The following is a 19,712-nucleotide window of genomic DNA, read 5'->3' on the forward strand; positions in this document are numbered from 1 at the left end:
AATGTTGGCACATGGGAAGGTGGCTCCTAAATTCAGCACATGTGAGGTAGGTTCTAGAATTCTTCCATGTGCTAGGAGTTCTAGAACCTTACGCTTCACTTAGGCTAAATGTGGGTTGGACCTAAGTTTAATTAGGAGTAGGAAACTCTAATTAAACTTAGGTTAGCATTTTAGATACCACTTTGCATGTTTCAACAAAAATACAAAAGAAATAAACTATGTTACTTTTGACAAAAAAATGTAAAAACTATTCTACACTAGAGTTTATGACATGTAGAATGTGTCCTCTTGACCCCTCTTTGACCATAACTCTAGTGATTGCCTTAATTTGATATTTTGGTGGCCTTTGAAAGGATTGGTGTCGGGGCCTCTTCCATCATCCCCTCCCTCTTGAAAAGGATTTGTCCTCAAATCCAAGGCTTCGTCCTCGTCATTAAAAGGGGGATGTATATGGCTGGATGGTGTCCATCATCTCCTCTTTCTTGAGAAAATCTATCCTCAGATTCACAGGGTCGATCTCGAATAGCAGCCTCTTGCTTTGACAACTATGCTCGTCCTCCCAGATCAAACGACCATCTATGGGAATTATCAAACAAGGCAAATGTGTTAGTTTGAGCAGTTGTATAAAAATCAAATTTAAGTTGCCCTTCTTGTTTTTCTTTTGTTTTTGGCAACTTATCACATGGTTTCTTTAGAGAGGAGTTCATAATTTTCTTTTCTAAATTTTGCCTCCCTTGTCCTAAGTTAACCTCTTTAAGAATTTTTCTATGTGTTCCTTTTATAAGACTTGAAGGTTGTTCAACAAGACTCATATTTTCAAATGTGTTTTTAATTGTTTCTTCTTGTTGACTAACCTTGTGGGAAAGAACACTCTTATCCCACTCCTTTTTCTCCCTAAGGGCTTTTTCTACTATTTTTTCTTCCTCTCTTTTTTTTCATTTGCACTTGATCCTCTACCACTTGTGAAGGTGATAAAGGATGAAGTATAAACTTCTTTTCTTTGTGAGTGAAAGTAATCTCGTTGGTAAGACCATTGTGCATAGTTTTTTTTATCAAATTGCTAAGGTCTACCCAACAAAATATGACAAGCTTCCATGGAAACTATATCACATAAAACTTTGTCTTTATAGTTTCCAATGGACAACTTGACTTTCACTTGCTTATGTACAACTAATTTCCCATCTTCATTAATCCATCGAAGTCTATAAGGTTTAGGATGAGGTATTAATTGTAGATTTAGCTTTTCAACCATTCTAGTGCTACAACAATTGCAGCAAGAGCCACTATCCACAATGAGAGAACAAACATTTCCAAAAACTTTGCATCTTGTATAAAATATGTTCTCTCTTTGTGTCTCTTGGTTCACACTAGATTGGTTGTTGAGGAATCTTTGGATCATCATTAGCTCCCCCTCTAAAGGATATACTCTCTCATTATCCTCCCCCTCTTCTTTCCCACTAGGTGTTTCATCACCACTTGTATACTCATCTATACCTTTTAAGAACAAGGTTCTTTGGTTTGGGCATTGAGCTTGCACATGTCCTCTTCCAAAGCATTTAACATCCCTAGTGCGAATGGGTGGAGTGAGCATATCTTTACTTATATTTTTGGGAGTCTCTTTTGATGTTTCCTTAAATGTACTCTCCTCCCCTTTAAATTCTCTTCTTGGATAAGAGTTGGAGTATGAACCTTCCTTACAACTTGAAGTTTCCCTTAAATTTTGTTGTTCAACTTTGATACATAGTTGAACCAAATCATTCAAGTTTTGGTAAGGTAGAAGTTCAACTCTATCTCTTATCTCAAGATTTAGCCCACTTAAGAATCTAGCTATGGTGGTGGACTCATTCTCCCTAATGGAGGCTCTCATCATATAGAGTTCCATCTTTTGCCTATACTCCTCTACACTCATGGATCTTTGTTGGAGTCTTTGGAGCTTGTCCATCAACTCCCTATTATAATAGGAGGGAATATGGTGGCGCCTTAGGGCTCCCCTAAGGTCATTCCAATACTCTATGGGAGGCTCCCTATGAAGACGCCTATCTCTTTCTAAAGTCGTCCACCAATACATAGCGTTCCTTTGGAAACTAAGAGTGGCTAGGGGTACGTTTCTCTCTTCACTCACTCTATGGCAAGCAAATAATTGTTCTACCTTCATTTCCCAATCTAAATAGACTTCTACGTTTTCTTTTCCATGGAAATGGGGTAGGTCTACCCTAACCTCTCTTGGGCTCTCTTGTTCTCTTCTATCTCTTCTAGTTCTTGTTAGAATATATGGCCTTAAACGAGAGGGGGGGTGAATAGTTTAAGGAAGATTTTCGTACAATTTTAAGCTTAGAATGAAAATACTTCAAGAAAACCTTGATTAAGAATTCAGTTTTTCAAAACATAAAGCAAAAGCACAATATTGGAAAACAATCGGTTGTTTTACCGAAACAATCGGTTGTTTATACCAGTTATCAATTGACAAAACTGAATTTAAAGAGATAGTGATAGAGAAAATGTACACAGTTGTTTATACTGGTTCACTCCAAACCCAGAGCTACATCCAGTCTTCTCAGAACCCTAAGGAAATCCACTAAGCAATCACACCTTGATCACTTACACAACAACCAAGAGAATGACCTTGAACACCTCAAGAAACACACTCTCCTTGGTCAACACACCAACACTAAGATTGTTGATCTTGATCCCCTCAAGAACACACAACCAATCTCAGCAAAACACAGAAACGAATACTTGTTCAACAGAGTACAAGGATTACACTTGTTACAGAAGATAATCTGAAATCAATACAAGCAGAATCCTATTCCATACACTTTGATCAATCACAAACTCTTAGCAATCTCAGTTCTTTGAAAAACTCAAAACTCTTAGGAAAAACTTGTCAAAGATTCTTAATTCTCAAATCTGTTTTTCTGAATATATTCAAAGATGTAGTTTGTTATCAAATCTTAACAAACTCTTAAATTGCATTAAAAGATTGGTCAAAGCATTTAATGACTGGAGCGTAAGCAGTTAAATCATTTAAAGCTCAGTCAAACAGAAAACAGTTTTTCTGTTATGGTCCCAAAACAAACAATCGGTTGTTTCCTCGAATCAATCGGTTGTTTTGGTACTTAACAGTTCAACCATTTTAAAAACAGTTTTCAATCTTTTTCTCAAAACACCTAAGTATAAACAATCGGTTGTTTCGACAAAACAATCGGTTGTTTTAACTTAGTTTGAAAACATTTTACTTTCACAAAGATTGAGAATGCTAATGCTTTAGATTTAATCAAAGGGTGGATTACAACATATAAACTACCCCAGAACTAAGCTAAACCAGCACAACAACTTCAAGCACAACCAAGGCTTCAACATCCTTCAAAGGTTTTGGATTCTTCAAAACTTAAACACCACTTGGTTCAACAGTTCTCCTAGGGGGTGGTTGATAATATTATTTATCCTAAGGCTTTCTTCCCTAAAAGAATCATGGTTTTGAGAACTAGATGCATGTGAAAATATTTTTTTAGATTTTTGAGAGTTTTCACCATTTTCTCTAGTCATTTTCAACTCTTTGATTTGTACCTCATTTTCCAATTGTCTATATGAGAATGATTGAAATTCCTTGGCTAATTGTTTTAAAAGAGATTTGATGGACTTTATATCACTTTTATTAGATTTAGAAGAGTGAGTTGACATGACTAAAGATTTGTGTTTAAAAGTATTTTACTTCAAGAAAGAAAAGGAAAATAGTGAAGGTAGCTTTCCAGGAAAGAGAGGTGAGTCACTAGGACTTCTTAAGTACCAAGTCTTTCCTTGCCAAAACCTATCCCTCAAAAACTTCACACAATTCTTTTTCTAAGTAAATTACTTAAACCATAATGAGGAATGAAAAGTCAAATTTTATGCAAAGAAAAACAATGCAAAGCCATTAAGAAACAAAGCAATTAAAAAATGCTAAACAAGTAATTACCTTAAAGTAAACTAGCTAAGCACAATTAAAGATTGCTAACTACAAAGCTTTAAACTAGACGTTTCCTAGGTGAGGCTTCTAAACACTTTGAGCCTATGAAGACACACTCACCGTCTACACGTGATTAATCCACTAATTAAACCAAGGTTGAATGTAATTACAACTCAAAGAAATATAAAGAAATTGAATTACACAAATTAAATTTCAGATTTCTATACTATGCACTGCTTGGCTTGTAATTGCTCTTCTTTGTTGTGTCCTTCAAAGTGTATGTGTTTGGTATTTGTATTTGTGTTTGTTGCTGCTCCTTGCCTTAACCTCTTATGAATAGAAAATTAAATTCTCCAAAACAGTACCTACTAAGTAGAGCTAGACTCACCACAAAGTCAATTCCACTTAACAAGCACCAATTGAATTTATCCACCAACAATTTAGAGGTCAAGAAAAGAAAGCAAGAAACAAATTAAATTTTAGAACAGTACCACAACAAATGGATTTGAATTATGTGACACAACTTAGAAAGAGTTTAGAATGATACTGGACAAGCAAATAAAAATAGGCACTCAATAAAGGATGGCACACAAAAGGAACCTAAAGAAAGGCGTTAGAATTGATTTAAAAATCCAAAACAGCACTACTGGAAAAATTTAGGTTCAAAAAGCGTGACTTAAAATATTTATGCTGAGCTGGCTATTTTAAATTTGCTTCTGAAAATTTAACCACAAACGATTCAATGTCTTAGCAAGCTTTTGGCGCTGGAATCACACCAAAAATATGCACCAAATAATTGTGATAAATTTTTCAAAATCACTGTCCAACTACCATATATTTTGGTGCCAGAATGCACTCTTTTCTTATTTTATTTATCATTTTTTTTTCTATTTTGTCTTTTCATCTGATTTCTTTTTCTTGATTTTCTAACACATCAAACTGTATTAATCTAGTTTTTCAGAATTTTTCTTCAACGTATTTAAATTTCATAACAAAAAACAGCCAGTGCAGAATTTGAAAAACAGAGGAGTCCTAATTTTGGAATTTAAAAACAGAATAAGAAACTTCAAAAACACAATGGAGTAGATGTATATGAATTTGTATGGAACTAGCATACAAATATGAACTCAAACTAAAAGAAAAATACACCAAAGGATCAATTAAACACAGAAATATAAATCTGGACTCAAATCAAATCAAGAAACCAAAATTATCAACAAATTCAGCACTACAAGGATTTGATGACAAATTAGGAAAAACATGACTTAGACAAAACATAATAGGATTCATAAAATAAAAGAACACAAAATACATCATATGAACCGAACAGAATTGCAATAAGAACTCAAATAAACCTAAAACAAAACAGCAACTCAATTCAACATAGATTCCTACACAAAAAATGAAAATAAGAAGCTCAAGAACAATTTGAACAATTTGTACCGATTGAAATGCTTATAACAACATCTAAATCAAATTAAAAATGTAAAAACAGCAAGACAACATGAACAAGTGATGAACAACACGAAAATAAGAAGAACTCAAACATAAAAAATGAAAAGAGACATTTATCTCTTGAAGACCATAGCTCTGATACCAAGTGATGGATTTGTGTCTCCTTTCTTGCGGTTTTTGTTGATGAATGCGGAAGCTCCATGGATTGATGGTGGAACAAGGCTCTCCTAAGAGTTGTGATAGCCTTGGAGGTGCATGAGAAGTAGGAAGAGTAGGACTGGTTCGACCAACTCCCTTTGTAGGTGAAGATTTGAAGATTAAAAGTCTATTCCTAAGAGACACTACGAAAAAAAAAAGGATATTTAGCTGCAAAAAAAAAGTGACAGACTCATAATAGATGTTATTATCGTAGGCTTAACCCACACAAAGAAAGAACAAAAATAAATTCTAAATATAATGTCGGTCAAAGAAACAATATACCAACAATAATAATTATAAAAATAAATATTAAACATAGGTCCAACCCACACTACCATTTTTATAAAATTATAAATAAAAATAACATAATAATAATAAAAATTAGTATAAAAAATAAATAAATTTATGTAGGCTTAATTAACTGTTACACAAAGAAGTTATATTTTATTTATATTAGTTGGGTTTTTCAATGTTTTTTTCTCACATCCACAATCTAAGGCTCATCTTCCTTTCCTTATTCTCCTCTGAATCCCTCTGAAACCCTAACATTGCTTTCCACAATCCCTAATTCGCATCTTCCTTCTTCTCTTCCCAATTTATCTCAAATTTTGGAAACCCTAACATAAACCTTGCATGTTTGAATCGGTGAGGGTTCGAAGGTGAAAGTAAGACGCCCTTGGTGAGGAGGCGGAGGCTTCGCCGTTATTGATGAGGAGGTGGAGGCTTCGCCGTTCTTGGTGAGGAGGCGGAGGCTTCGTCGTCTTGGTGAGGAGGCGGAGGCTTCACAGTTCTTGGTGAAGAAGATGTTGCACGACCAGGTTTCACTCTCCCACCTTCGCTTTTCACCTTAGATATCTCTCGATTCTGTGATAACTTATGATCCTTGAATTTCCGGTATCTATCTCCACATTGATATCTCCACGGATAATTTTATCTTCATTGTGGTCAAATTGTTTTTTTGAATAGTTTCAAATAAGGTTTTTAAAACCTTTCTTCATTGTTTTGTGAATATTATATTTTATCTTCTCCTACTCTGTCCTTGGCCGATTGTAGCTATTCTCCCTGTACCATCTGCTATGGCACCTCATCTTTCATTTTTTTTTAAAATTTCGTATCTCTTATTCTTTACCTCATTTTTCATTTTTTTTTTAAATTTCGTATCTCTTATTCTTGTTTTTCTTCTATTTTTGTAAGTTATTGTCACCTTTTTTTTCTCATTTTTCAGATTTTCTTTTACCATTATTAACTATTATGATTAAAGATTATTGCAGCAAACATTTGTTTGCTGGACTCGAGCCCAACCGTATGGGATTTGGTTATTACTAGTGTATACTGCTTATACTTGGTCCACAGAACAATACACAATGATAATCTATACTAGTAAATATTTCCTCTATGCTAAGTCACAATGTTGGAAACGCATTAACATGTGCTATCTTTATCCGTAGTTGCTTTCGACTGAAAATTACAAATTTCTGTTTTTTCTATTTTTATTAATGTACTTATAGTTACTTTGTAGATTTACTACTGTAATCATTAGTACTTCTACACCAGAAATATTTCTATACCAAAGATCATGTCTCTGATGGTGTTTTTCTTTTATAATTTCTTTATTATATGGGTTGTTTTGTCAGCAGTTCCTATTCTTTGTAGTAACTGAAAACGAGACAGTTCATTCTTGACCTTTATGGTTCAATTACTTGCTTTCTGACCATGTGTTGCCTAAAGTTGGTTCTCTGGTGCCTTACATGATGTTTAGGACATGCACTGTACAGGTATAGATGCGATGATTTGCAAGCTGGCTTTTAACAAAGCCATCCTAATTTAAATGTGGTGAAAACAGTATCTTTTGACACAATATAAGCTTCTCTGATACTGGATAGTAATATATTTTTGCTTTTAATTTTATAGGTCAATCTGGACTTTAGTTCAGAAGCAGACATGATCACTTGACAACTATATTTCCTGAGGTTAGTTTCTGTTGATTTGACATTTTAGTTGGTAAAATATTTCTTTTCAATTGATTTTCTTCATTTTCCTAGTTGTGTTATTACAAACCATTTTTCTTTCCAGGTCAGGCTGAAGAGGTATTTGAAGATGAGAGATGCTGATGGAGGGCCTTGGAGAAGGTTGTGTGCATTACCAGCACTTTGGGTGAGTGGCCTTTATACCAGTTATCCATTATGTTTGTAGTCACTTAGCCTTTTACTACATTTGGAAGTTCATTGTATTACTTGTTCACAACTCACATAACATATCATACCCCACTTAACAAGTAGGTTTTATTTCTACGTTACTTGTTCTATAATTAGTTATTTACATCTGAATCAAAGGACTCCATGTTTAACTGTAAATCTGCACTGGGTATCAACTTATCAAGTGTGGAGAATCATCTATTCAGGAGTCAGTACCATGTAGTTTATACCAATACACTTAGGGTATCCTAGAATATCTCAATATATAGTTGAATCAATTAATTGTGTAATTGCGAAACAATCTTAGGAATTGTTTGCTACATTACCTTATTTCTTTCCTTATAGGCTTAGGCTTTGTAGTAGCAATGCTATGCTATTCCTCCTTCAGAAGAGATTGTAATTTTTGCTTAATCTCCCAAAGTTTCAATACTAACGTTAAAGATATCATCATCAATGTAGGGGGTCTCATTTTCAGCAGCTTTCTTGGACATTAAGATTGAAAATATCCCTTGGGGCTACTAGGGTTCTTGCTTTTCTCCATAACACAGAAACTAAAGTCATATACCGAGACTTCAAGACTTCTAATATCCTGCTTGATACGGCATGTACTGAAAACTTGGGAATGTCTTGGTATAGTTGAATATGTATATGATGGATTTAGGATTCAATGAATAAGCTAGTTAATTCACGTATGTTTTGCAGAACTACAATGCCAAACTTTCTGATTTTGGGCTTGCCAGAGATGGACCAACTGGTGATAAGAGCCATGTTTCTACAAGGGTCATGGGAACACATGGATATGCAACACTTGAGTATCTAGCAACAGGTACAATATCTGGTTTCTCAAATTGAGTTCCCTACTTGCTTTTAGCTTTCCATGCCACAATTTTCCATAAAAATATTACACTTTCGTTGTTGATGGACCATATAGATCAAATTCAGGTCATTTTCTCTGTTCATTACTACTCTTTGGAGTGGCCTCTACACATTATTGCTTGCATAGGAATGGTTACAAACACTCTAACATTACATGTACATTCTTTCAAGCTTTATCCGAAGGCCACTTTTCTTGAGATGTAACCAATACACTTTGTGCACAAAACTATTATGTTGGTCTTTGTTTATAAATTTGTGAAATGACAATATCTTAGTCATACAAAGTGTTTGACATAATATACAAACAAGGAGATGATGATGCATACCAAATCTTGATATCTAACTAACCCTTTTACATTGTTTACTAGGTCACCTTACTCCCAAAAGTGTGCAATGTTGGAGGATAAAATAACGTTCATGGAGCGACAACAGGGTGACACTATGTAAAGATGGAAGTAAACAGGGGAATTAGAAGTAAGAATGACAACACTTATATGGCCTTAGAGATTGGTATATGGGCATATTATTCAGTTGCATAAGTGTTGCAATTCTATTTTCGTCACAGATTTTCTTGTAAGGCTGAGTAATAGCGTCAAGTAATAAGGGACTGGGAAATCATGAATTTGAACTGGTGTGTGGAACTTGGCTGTGAACATTTTGCAGGTTCTATCAATAAGGAAAACCAAAGGAAGGCAATAGGGATAAAAATCTGCAGTAGAATGAATTCAATGTGGGGAGGAAGTTTAACAAGAGACCACTTCATATGAATGTATAATACTAGCAAAGTGAAAACTAAAGTCATATGTTATCATGATTTAGTAAGAGAGTCTATTTAACTTGGAGACAAACTATCTATTGGTTGGGACAACTCACTTATCCTAATTAATATATGCTTTTCCTTGTTCCTATAAAAAAAATATTTTTTCTTGCTCATAGAAAAAAAAACAAGAAGTATAAAGAAAAAGTTATAAACAACTTTTTTAGTAAGAAAAATATATCTTCATCAGATTGCTCCTTAAAATAATTGTATCTTTAGTAATAATATTGAAAAAAATGAAACAGGTAAAAAATAGGATAAATGCAATAAGAAAGAGAGAAAAAGAATAATTCTAAAATTGATTTAACATTAGTTAATTTTAAAATTGATTTATTTCAATAAAAAATATTTTTTAATAAAAAAATTTCACGTCTTCTCTGTGTGCCAAACTTGTAGGCTAAGCCTATACTTCTTCAAATAAATAATATAAATATATTTTGAAGGTTAAGCCCACGCTTGACCTACGCAAAAAAACACCTGTCATGTGTCGCCCGCACCCGTCAATATCTTTACGTCGAGTATATTAGCTTCGAAATTTTCATAAACGCTATGCTCACGATAAATACCATTTTGTGTAGGTTTTTCATAGTTAGGGTCCATTTTTGGCCCACTCTAATAAACATTTTTTTTGTAGTGAGTGTTTAGGCAAGGAGTGAGAATGACACAATTTTAGCAGCATTTCATTATTCAATTAATCTTGAATTTACATGAACCAAACTCCTCTATATATAGCAAGAGTGGCTGAAAATGAAAAGTGAATTGGAGGGAAATTCAAATGTTGGTACATGGGAAGGTGGCTCCTAAATTCAGCACACAAGAGGTAGGTTTTAGAATTCTTCCATGTGCTAGGAGTTCTAGAACCTTACGCTCCACTTAGGCTAAATGTGGGCTGGACCTAAGTTCAATTAGGAGTAGGAAACTCTAATTAAACTTAGGTTAGCATTTTAGATACCACTTTGCATGTTTCAACAAAAATACAAAAGAAATAAACTATGCTACTTTTGACAAAAAAATGTAAAAACTATTCTACACTAGAGTTTATGACATGTAGAATGTGTCCTCTTACCCCTCTTTGACCATAACTCTAGTGATTGCCTTAATTTGATATTTTGGTGGCCTTTGAAAGGATTGGTGTCGGGGCCTCTTCCATCAATAAATATGTGCAAAATTACAAATCGTTCATCAAAGGGTTAAGTTACAACACATAAAGGCTACTCCTTGGGCACGAGCTGCCCATCAACGACCTGTTTCGACTCCATGAATGGGGAAAGATCCATCTTAGGATGCACACAGGCAACCTGAGCCATGGCATCTGCACCATAGGCATCGACAACATCGTTGGTGAGTTCCTCTTTTGTTTGCTTGAAGAGCTCGATTTTCTAGGCAAGCTCCCCCTCCACCTGACCCAGTTGGACCTCACGTTGAGTGGCCCTCTCCTCCAACTTGGCCATCCTGGCCTGCGCCTCTTCTACCTTCTCCTCCAAATCAATCACTTTGTTGCAGAGAGGTAGGATCTTTGACGCAGACTGAAGGGCCTCCCGAGACTTCTCAAAGAGAAGCCTCTTGGTTTCCTTCTCAGATTGTCGAAGGCTCATCAGCTCCTTGTTCAAGGCGGCTTCGCGTGTGGAGGATACCCTGGCCTGGAGAGCTAACTCTCCCCTCAGCTTCGCCATCCCGGCCTGCAAGTCTTTCACCTTGGACAGGGAGAGGCTGGATGCGATGAGATACTCCCCGAGGCTTTGAGCCACGCGACTTTGGGCGGGGTCCTCGCTCAGGCTATCCACCACCTCTTTATTCTGGAAGCATTTGAGAGCTTGTTGGAGGATGGTTGGGAGCTCAGCAGCAGGAGGCGCCTGGTGGCCTTCAGGAGCATTTTCCCCCTGATGTGAATGCAACAACAAGAATACATGATTCTTTGACATTCTTAGGAGCAACTTGAATTGGTCATGAAATGACACTTTACTTAGAATTGGATCAATGTTCTAATTCAAGAACTCACCAAGACTTTGCACCAAACCAAAGCTCATATGGAAGTCCATATATTGTCAAATGGAATCAAACAACAATGATGAAGAACAAGAAAGGAAAACCGAACAGAAATGTAAGGATAAGCTACTGAATGAACCTAACAAAAGAAACAAAGCTGGAAACACAATTTCAAACGGTACAAATGAAAGGAAACACTAGAAACTAAGAAGCTACCGAATGAAAATTGAAGAAATGAAAGAAGAACACTTATAGAAATGGAGCTTGCTGGATTTTGAGACTTCGAGAAGCTATTCACGCCACTTGGAGCCTTGTTCCAAGATAAGTGAAGGAGTGCCGCCACTTGAAGCTCACCATTGCTCACAAGATAAGGCAAAGGAAGAAGAAGACTCAAAACTCACAATTTCTCTCTAAATTTGAGTATAGTCTCTCTACTCCAAAATCCAAATCTGAATTGTACAAGGGCAGCACCTTTATTTATAGCCTATAAGGTGCTGAAATGCAAAGCCAAATGTGCCTCAAATGAGAGTCAAATTCGGCGCCAACTAGTGCATGAAGGAAGTGTGACTTTCCTTCCTAGTTTGGCACCTCCTAACTCCTATCTACACTCCCCCCTAGCCTCCCTTACTACTTACACCTATTTATTACATCCGCACCCCTATTCTATAAAAGAAATAAGAAGAGCCATCTTATTATACTCTTGTCCCAAAGCTCTTGCCATGCTCCTAGTGATTCGTTGGGCTTGGGCCCCTTGTTGGGCTTGAGCTTCATGGGCTTGAGCATCCTCTACTTGGTTTACATCATACTCCCCGGGTTGGAGAGAATTCGTCCACGAATTTGGGAAACCTGCAGCAAAAGGAGTGAGATCAGTAATATTGAAAGAATTACTACCAAGATAAGTAGTGGGCATATCTAACTCATAGGCATTATCATTAATCCTCTTGATGACTTGGAAAGGCCCATCACCACGAGGCATAAGTTTGGACTTCCTTAGAGAAGGAAATCTATCCTTTCTCAAATGAAGCCAAACCCAATCACCGGGCTCAAAGATTAATGCCTTTCTCCTTTGGTTGGCAGTGTCAGCATACTGACCAACTTTCTTCTGAATTTGTAACTTGATGCGGTTATGCAAATCCTTAACAAAAGAAGCCTTTTCAAAACCGTCTTTGCATAGAACCTCATCAAGTACAGGAATGGGAAGAAGATCTAGAGGTGTGAGGGGATTAAACCCATAAACAACCTCAAAAGGAGAATGGTTAGTGGTGGAATTTACTACCCTATTATAAGCAAATTCAACATGAGGTAGTAAATCCTCCCAAGCCCTTGGATTCCCGGAAATAAAGCATCTCAATAATTGACCCAAAGTTCTATTAACCACTTCGGTTTGACCATTAGTTTGGGGGTGGCAAGTAGTAGAAAACAGAAGTTTTGTGCCAAGTTTCCCCCATAAGGTCCTCCAAAAGTGACTTAAGAACTTAGAATCCCTATCGGATACTATACTTCTAGGAAGTCCATGTAAACGAACAACTTCCTTGAATAAGAGATTTGCAATATGGCACGCATCATCCACTTTGTGGCATGGAATAAAATGAGTCATTTTAGAAAAACGGTCCACTACCACAAAGATGGAATCCTTACACTTCGATGTCTTGGGCAGTCCTAAGATAAAATCCATAGAAATATCAACCCAAGGCATTGTAGGGATAGGAAGAGGGGTATATAAACCATGGGGTTGGACCTTAGATTTAGCCTTCCTACATGCTATACATCGATCACAGAAGGTATGTGCGGATTTGCACATGTGAGGCCAAAAGAAATGTTCATGCAATGTTTCTAAGGTTTTAGCTACCCCAAAATGTCCCATAAGCCCACCCTCATGAGCCTCTCTAATAAGAGATTGTCTTATGGATCCTTGGGGAACACAAAGTCTTTTGCCTTTGAAAAGAAAACCATTATGTAAGAAAAAGTCTTTGTGACCGCCCTTGGAACACTCTTGATAGATTAGAGAGAAATCTAAGTCATCATGATAAAGTTCCTTTATGTGATCAAATCCTAAATATTGAACATTCAAAACATTTAACAAGGTATATCTTCTTGAAAGAGCATCGGCAACCACATTTATTTTACCTTGTTTATGTTTGATCACATAAGGAAATTGCTCAATAAACTCCACCCACTTAGCATGTCTCTTATTAAGCTTGCTTTGGCTTTTCAAATATTTAAGGGACTAATGATAACTATGGATCACAAATTCCTTTGGAAAAAGATAATGTTGCCAATTTTGCAAAGCTCTAACAAGAGCATAAAGTTCTTTATCATAAGTGGAGTAATTGAGATGACTTCCTTTGAGTTTCTCACTAAAATAAGCTATGGGGTGTCCTTCTTGAAGGAGGACGACCCCAATGCCTATATTAGAGGCATCACACTCTATTTCAAATGTCTTAGCAAAGTTAGGAAGAGCTAAAATGGGGGCTTTAGTTAATTTATCCTTCAAAGTTTGAAAAGCGTTTTCTTGCTCTTGTCCCCACTTAAAAACCACATCCTTCTTTACTATGGCATTTAAAGGTGCGACAATTGTACTAAAGTCTTTCACAAGCCGCCTATAAAAACTAGCAAGTCCATGAAAACTTCGTACTTCATTGACATTGGTGGGTGTAGGCCAATGTTGAATTGCTGCAACTTTTGTTTTATCGACATGCACCCCTTTATGACTAACCACAAACCCTAGGAAGTCTATATGATATAATGCAAAAAAACATTTAGCATGATTAGCATACAATTTTGCCTTCCTAAGATTTTCTAAAACTTGTCTAACATGTGACTCATGATCTTCTAAAGACAAGCTATATATAAGAATATCATCAAAGTAAACCACAACAAACTTGCCAATGAATGCTATTAAAACATGATGCATGAGTTGCATGAAGGTACTAGGAGCATTAGTCAAGCCAAAAGGCATGACCAACCACTCATATAAACCAAATTTGGTCTTAAAAGCGGTTTTCCATTCATCACCATGTTTAATTCGAATTTGATTGTAACCACTCTTAAGATCAATTTTGGAAAATATTTTAGACCCATGTAATTCATCCAACAAGTCATCTAACCTAGGAATGGGATGCCTATATTTGATGGTAATGTTATTTATAGCGCGACAATCCGTACACATCCTCCATGTCCCATCCTTTTTTGGGACAAGTATGACAGGCATAGCACATGGGCTCATGCTATCTTGTACCCACCCCTTAGCTAATAAATCCTCAACTTGTCTTTGAATTTCTTTGGTCTCTTGGGGATTGGTCCTATATGCAGGGCGATTTGGTAAAGAAACCCCGGGCATGAAGTCTATTTGGTGTTCAATCCCTCTTAGAGGTGGTAAGCCTTTAGGAGGATCTTGAAACACATCTTCATATTCCTTTACCAAATGGTCCAAACATGTGGGACTATCCTTAGCCGACTCATATTCAATAGGTCTAGGAATAGCTAAAAAAATAGGCTTGTGAGTAACTATTACCTTTTTAACTTGTTGGGAAGATATGAGAAGGCTTCTCTTGGAATTTTTTATATCTTTTTCTTTCTCTCTCTTTTCTCTCATTTTGACTTGGTCCTCATGGACTTCCTTTGGAAAGAGAGACTTAAGAATGACTTTGTGCCCATGGAAGTTAAAAGAAATTTTGTTGGTAAAGCCATCATGAAAAACTTTTTGATCAAATTGCCATGGCCTACCTAAAAGTATACGAGTAGCTTCCATTGGAACAACATCACACAAGACCTCATCTTTATATTTACCAATGGAAAAAGTAATGAGGACTTGCTTGTTCACCACTAACTCACCCACCTCACTCAACCATTGTAACTTGTAGGGCTTGGCATGAGAGATGGTAGGCAATCCAAGTTTGTCTACCACTCTTGTGCTTGCCACATTAGCACAACTCCCCCCATCCACAATCAAAGAGCATACCCTATCATTAATAAGACACCTTGAATGAAAAATATTTTCTCTTTGAGTTTCATCAAAAGGTTTTAAAACTTGTCCAAGCATGCGTCTTATTACTAATAGGTCACTCTCATGTGGGCTTTCACTCTCACTCTCACTTGGGGATCTAGAAGGTGAGGAATGTCTAGAAGATTCGGACCCATGCTCACTACTATCTACCCCATCATGCATATACATAGTTCATTTAGAAGGGCAATTAGAAGCAATATGTCCATAGCTTAAGCATTTAAAACATTTCTTACTAGACGATTTTTGTGGTGACTTAGGCCTAGAATTGGAAGTGGAAGGCTTAGACTCTCTAGGTTTGAAAGTAGAGTCCTTAGAAGGAATATTTGAAAAAGAGTTATTTTTATTTTTCCAAGAAGAGTGGTAGTAGTTATCCTTAGAAGAATTTTTGAAAGCATTTTTCCTTGCAAGTTGATTTTCAATTTTACTAGAAAGGTGCACCACATTTTCCAAAGAAGAATATTCTTGTAACTCTACCACGTCTTGAATGTCCCTTCGAAGGCCACTCACAAACCTAGCTATCTTAGCTTTCCACTCTCATCCATATTAACTCGAATTAAAAGCGTGTCTAGTTGTTTAAAGTAATCATCCACACTTAGCGTGCCTTGATGAAACCGTTGGAGTTTCAACATAAGGTCTTTCCTAAAGTGTGGGGGTACGAATCTAGCGCGTAAACATGCTCTCAAATCGTTCCAAGAGACCACGGGCGGCCTCTTGTGTAGGTCAATGCCCATGAGGTATTGATGCCACCATTGCATGGCATAGTCCAAAAATTCTAAAGAAGCTAATCTAACCCTATGCTCATCCCTAACCCCATTTACATCAAAAATTTGGTCAACCTTAGCCTCCCATCCTAAGTATACATTGGGATCACTTTCACCACTAAAACTAGGAAGTTTTACATTAGGAGAACAAGGGCCAGCCACATGTTGGCGCCTCTCTTCATGGTGATGATGTCTTGGCCTTGCATTGTCTTCATAATAATCATGAGAAGAATGAGAGTGCCTTGAAGAATGCCGAAGAGGAGGAGGTCTTGTCTCACGGTTTTGATGTAGTTCTTCACGATTTAACTCCAAACTTTGGAGCCTTGCCTCCATTTGCCGTATCACCTCAAGATAGTGAGCATTGGATTGCTTGGCATTCTTTAAGTCTTCTTAAAGGGCTGCCTTTTGGGGTGAGCACGGTTTGGAAGACTCTCCACTAGAAAAATGAGCCATGAGCAGAAAATACAAAAAAACAGAAAACTAACAGTGAAAGAAACTTGTTAGACAAATAAAAGTGAGATATAGGTTGCTGGAAAATGCCCAAGAAAGTACTCAAGCCACTCCAAGAAAGTATGCTGTCCTCAACCAAGCCTTTCTTGTAGAATGGAGGAGCTTCAAATGAAATAATGTCACAACAAACCAACTTACTTAAGAACAAGTCTCCACACAACTTTAAGAAGAACAAAAAAGACAAACAAGAAAAGGTATAAACAAGAAAAGCTAAACCAAAAATAGAGAGCAATGTATGACAAACTAGAAAGAATATGAATGAAAGACAAGCAAGAAAATAAGGAACTCAATGAATAAAGAAGACACACAAAAAGAGTCCCAAAGAAAAGTGCTAGAGTAGATTGAAGAAAACGGAAAACAGCTACTGGAATTTTTTTTTTAAATGCAAACTGTTCTATGTTTACAGATTTAACTGGAATGATTGAAAGCGAACTGGCATGTGAAAATTTAACCACAGAAACTTCAATGTCTTAACTCAAAAATGGCACTGGAATGAGGTAAAAACAGTAAGCCAATTGAGAGAAATAAATTTTTTAAAATTGCTGCCCAATTACCGTATTCTTTTCGGCAGTATTGTACACCCTTCGTATTTTTTTTATCATTTTTTGTGTACTTGGAATTTTTGAGTAATTCTTTTTTCTATGCTTTTTTAACACTTTGAAGAATGTAAATCCAAATTTTCACAAATTTCCTATGAGCCAATTAATTGCAGTAAATTGAAAATAGTAGCACGTTTGTAAGAAAACAGAGGAGCCTATTTAGGAATGAAAAACAGTATGATGAACTAACAAAGACATAATGGAAAGTATGTAAAGGAACTTGTATAGAATGAGAATACAAGCATGAACTCAAATCTAAAAAATGAAAATGCACAAAGGATCAAGCAATAAACTCAAAAACAGAAAGTAAACCAAAGCAAGAAACAATCAAAGCAATAAAAGTACTACAAGAAGTAATGACAATTATGGAATAACATGACTAAGACAAAACTTGACATGATTACAAAATTAAAAGACATATAACAAGATATAGCAACAAGTGAAAGGAAGCTTAAGGTCAGCTCTAGGAAAGAGAAAGCCATTCCAAAAGAGCAGCCATACTCATATGAACAATGAGTGCCATAATCCTTTTCACAAACACTTAGTGTAACAAAAGAAAACAGCAAGAAAACTCAAAATAAATCCTAAAACAGAATGGTAAACAACTTGAATTAAAGAGCTCTTGAAAGTAAAGTGCAATAAAACTCAAAATTTAAGCAAGAAACAAGCCTAGACTCTAGATACCACATGATGTGAATGCAACAACAAGAATACATGATTCTTTGACATTCTTAGGAGCAACTTGAATTGGTCATGAAATGACACTTTACTTAGAATTGGATCAATGTTCTAATTCAAGAACTCACCAAGACTTTGCACCAAACCAAAGCTCATATGAAAGTCCATATATTGTCAAATGGAATCAAACAACAATGATGAAGAACAAGAAAGGAAAACCGAACAGAAATGTAAGGATAAGCTACTGAATGAACCTAACAAAAGAAACAAAGCTGGAAACACAATTTCAAAGGGTATAAATGAAAGGAAACACTAGAAACTAAAAAGCTACCGAATGAAAATTGAAGAAATGAAAGAAGAACACTTATAGAAATGGAGCTTGCTGGATTTTGAGACTTCGAGAAGCTATTCACGCCACTTGGAGCCTTGTTCCAAGATAAGTGAAGGAGTGCCGCCACTTGAAGCTCACCATTGCTCACAAGATAAGGCAAAGGAAGAAGAAGACTCAAAACTCACAATTTCTCTCTAAATTTGAGTATAGTCTCTCTACTTCAAAATCCGAATCTGAATTGTACAAGGGCAACACCTTTATTTATAGCCTATAAGGTGCTGAAATGCAAAGCCAAATGTGCCTCAAATGAGAGTCAAATTCGGTGCCAACTAGTGCATGAAGGAAGTGTGACTTTCCTTCCTAGTTTGGCACCTCCTAACTCCTATCTACACTCCCCCCTAGCCTCCCTTACTACTTACACCTATTTATTACATCCGCACCCCTATTCTATAAAAGAAATAAGAAGAGCCATCTTATTATACTCTTGTCCCAAAGCTCTTGCCATGCTCCTAGTGATTCGTTGGGCTTGGACCCCTTGTTGGGCTTGGACCCCTTGTTGGGCTTGGGCCCCTTGTTGGGCTTGTGCTTCATGGGCTTGAGCATCCTCTACTTGGTTTCCATCAACCCCCCACCTTTATGCATGTTAAGGTTGCGAGGGGAGGAGGCGCTAGATGGGTTGTCCTTGAAGGATGCCGCATGGCCATCAGAAGCGGAGTGCGACGGTGCCTCAACATTGCCCACCCTCGATCTCTTAAAGACGAGGCCCGTGCAGGTGTCCTTGTCTTTTGAGCCAGCGGTCACCACCACCACCCCCTTCTGCCTATTGTCAATGGGGGTTGGTTCAGATGAAACTGGAGCAACAACAACAAAAAAAGCAGGGCTGGCAGGGGCTGAGGTGCCCGCATTGCGAAGGGTAACGAGTTTAGCCAGTTTGTTTCTCTTGTTAGAATGTATGGCTTTAAACTAGAGGGGGGGTGAATGGTTTAAAGAGGGTTTTCGATTAAAAGGTTTGAGAATGCTTATGCTTTGGATTTAATCAAGAGTGGATTAACACAGATAATCTACCCCAGATCCTATTCTAAAACAACTCAGCAACAACAAGCACATCCAGCCTTCCATCAAACTTCAAAGGACTTGGATTCTTCAAAGCTTGAACACACTTGTTTCAACAATCTCCCCCTATTTGATGAAGACAAATCCCTGGTTACTTGTGTTGGATTTGATTGAATCTGAAGCAGTTCCTGCAACATAAAGTTTAAGCAAAGCACAATATCTCTGATAAAAGGTTAGAGCAAAAAAACAGAAACAGTTTATCAGCAGCATTAAAACCAGCAGAAATAAGGCTTACTTAAAC

At 36.7% G+C, this 19,712-nt stretch overlaps 1 protein-coding gene and 1 pseudogene across 12 annotated transcripts; one reads left to right on the forward strand and one right to left on the reverse strand.

Annotated features, from left to right (window-relative positions):
- Positions 1 to 894: 894 nt before the first annotated feature.
- LOC150024664 (uncharacterized) overlaps positions 895 to 19,712 on the reverse strand; it is a 43,587-nt pseudogene continuing 24,769 nt past the window's right edge.
- On the forward strand, positions 6,068 to 9,521 carry LOC137819067 (putative serine/threonine-protein kinase PBL10). Of its 12 annotated transcripts, none has more exons than XM_090296779.1 (6): positions 6,068 to 7,374; positions 7,511 to 7,569; positions 7,673 to 7,753; positions 8,254 to 8,395; positions 8,497 to 8,620; positions 9,039 to 9,521. In XM_090296779.1, exons 3-6 carry the CDS (start codon positions 7,704 to 7,706, stop codon positions 9,080 to 9,082), a joined length of 360 nt encoding a protein of 119 aa, XP_090152905.1. In that variant the 5' UTR covers positions 6,068 to 7,374; positions 7,511 to 7,569; positions 7,673 to 7,703; the 3' UTR covers positions 9,083 to 9,521. The 12 variants fall into 12 exon arrangements, 8 of the variants coding, with proteins under 8 accessions (XP_090152905.1, XP_068478906.1, XP_068478901.1 ...); XR_011082228.2 differs by having other exon boundaries at positions 6,074 to 6,417; positions 8,254 to 8,399; XM_068622800.2 differs by having other exon boundaries at positions 6,074 to 6,417.

This window comes from Phaseolus vulgaris, chromosome 10 (genome assembly GCF_051622355.1).
Source record: "Phaseolus vulgaris cultivar YP4 chromosome 10, ASM5162235v1, whole genome shotgun sequence".
Taxonomy (NCBI): domain Eukaryota; kingdom Viridiplantae; phylum Streptophyta; class Magnoliopsida; order Fabales; family Fabaceae; genus Phaseolus; species Phaseolus vulgaris.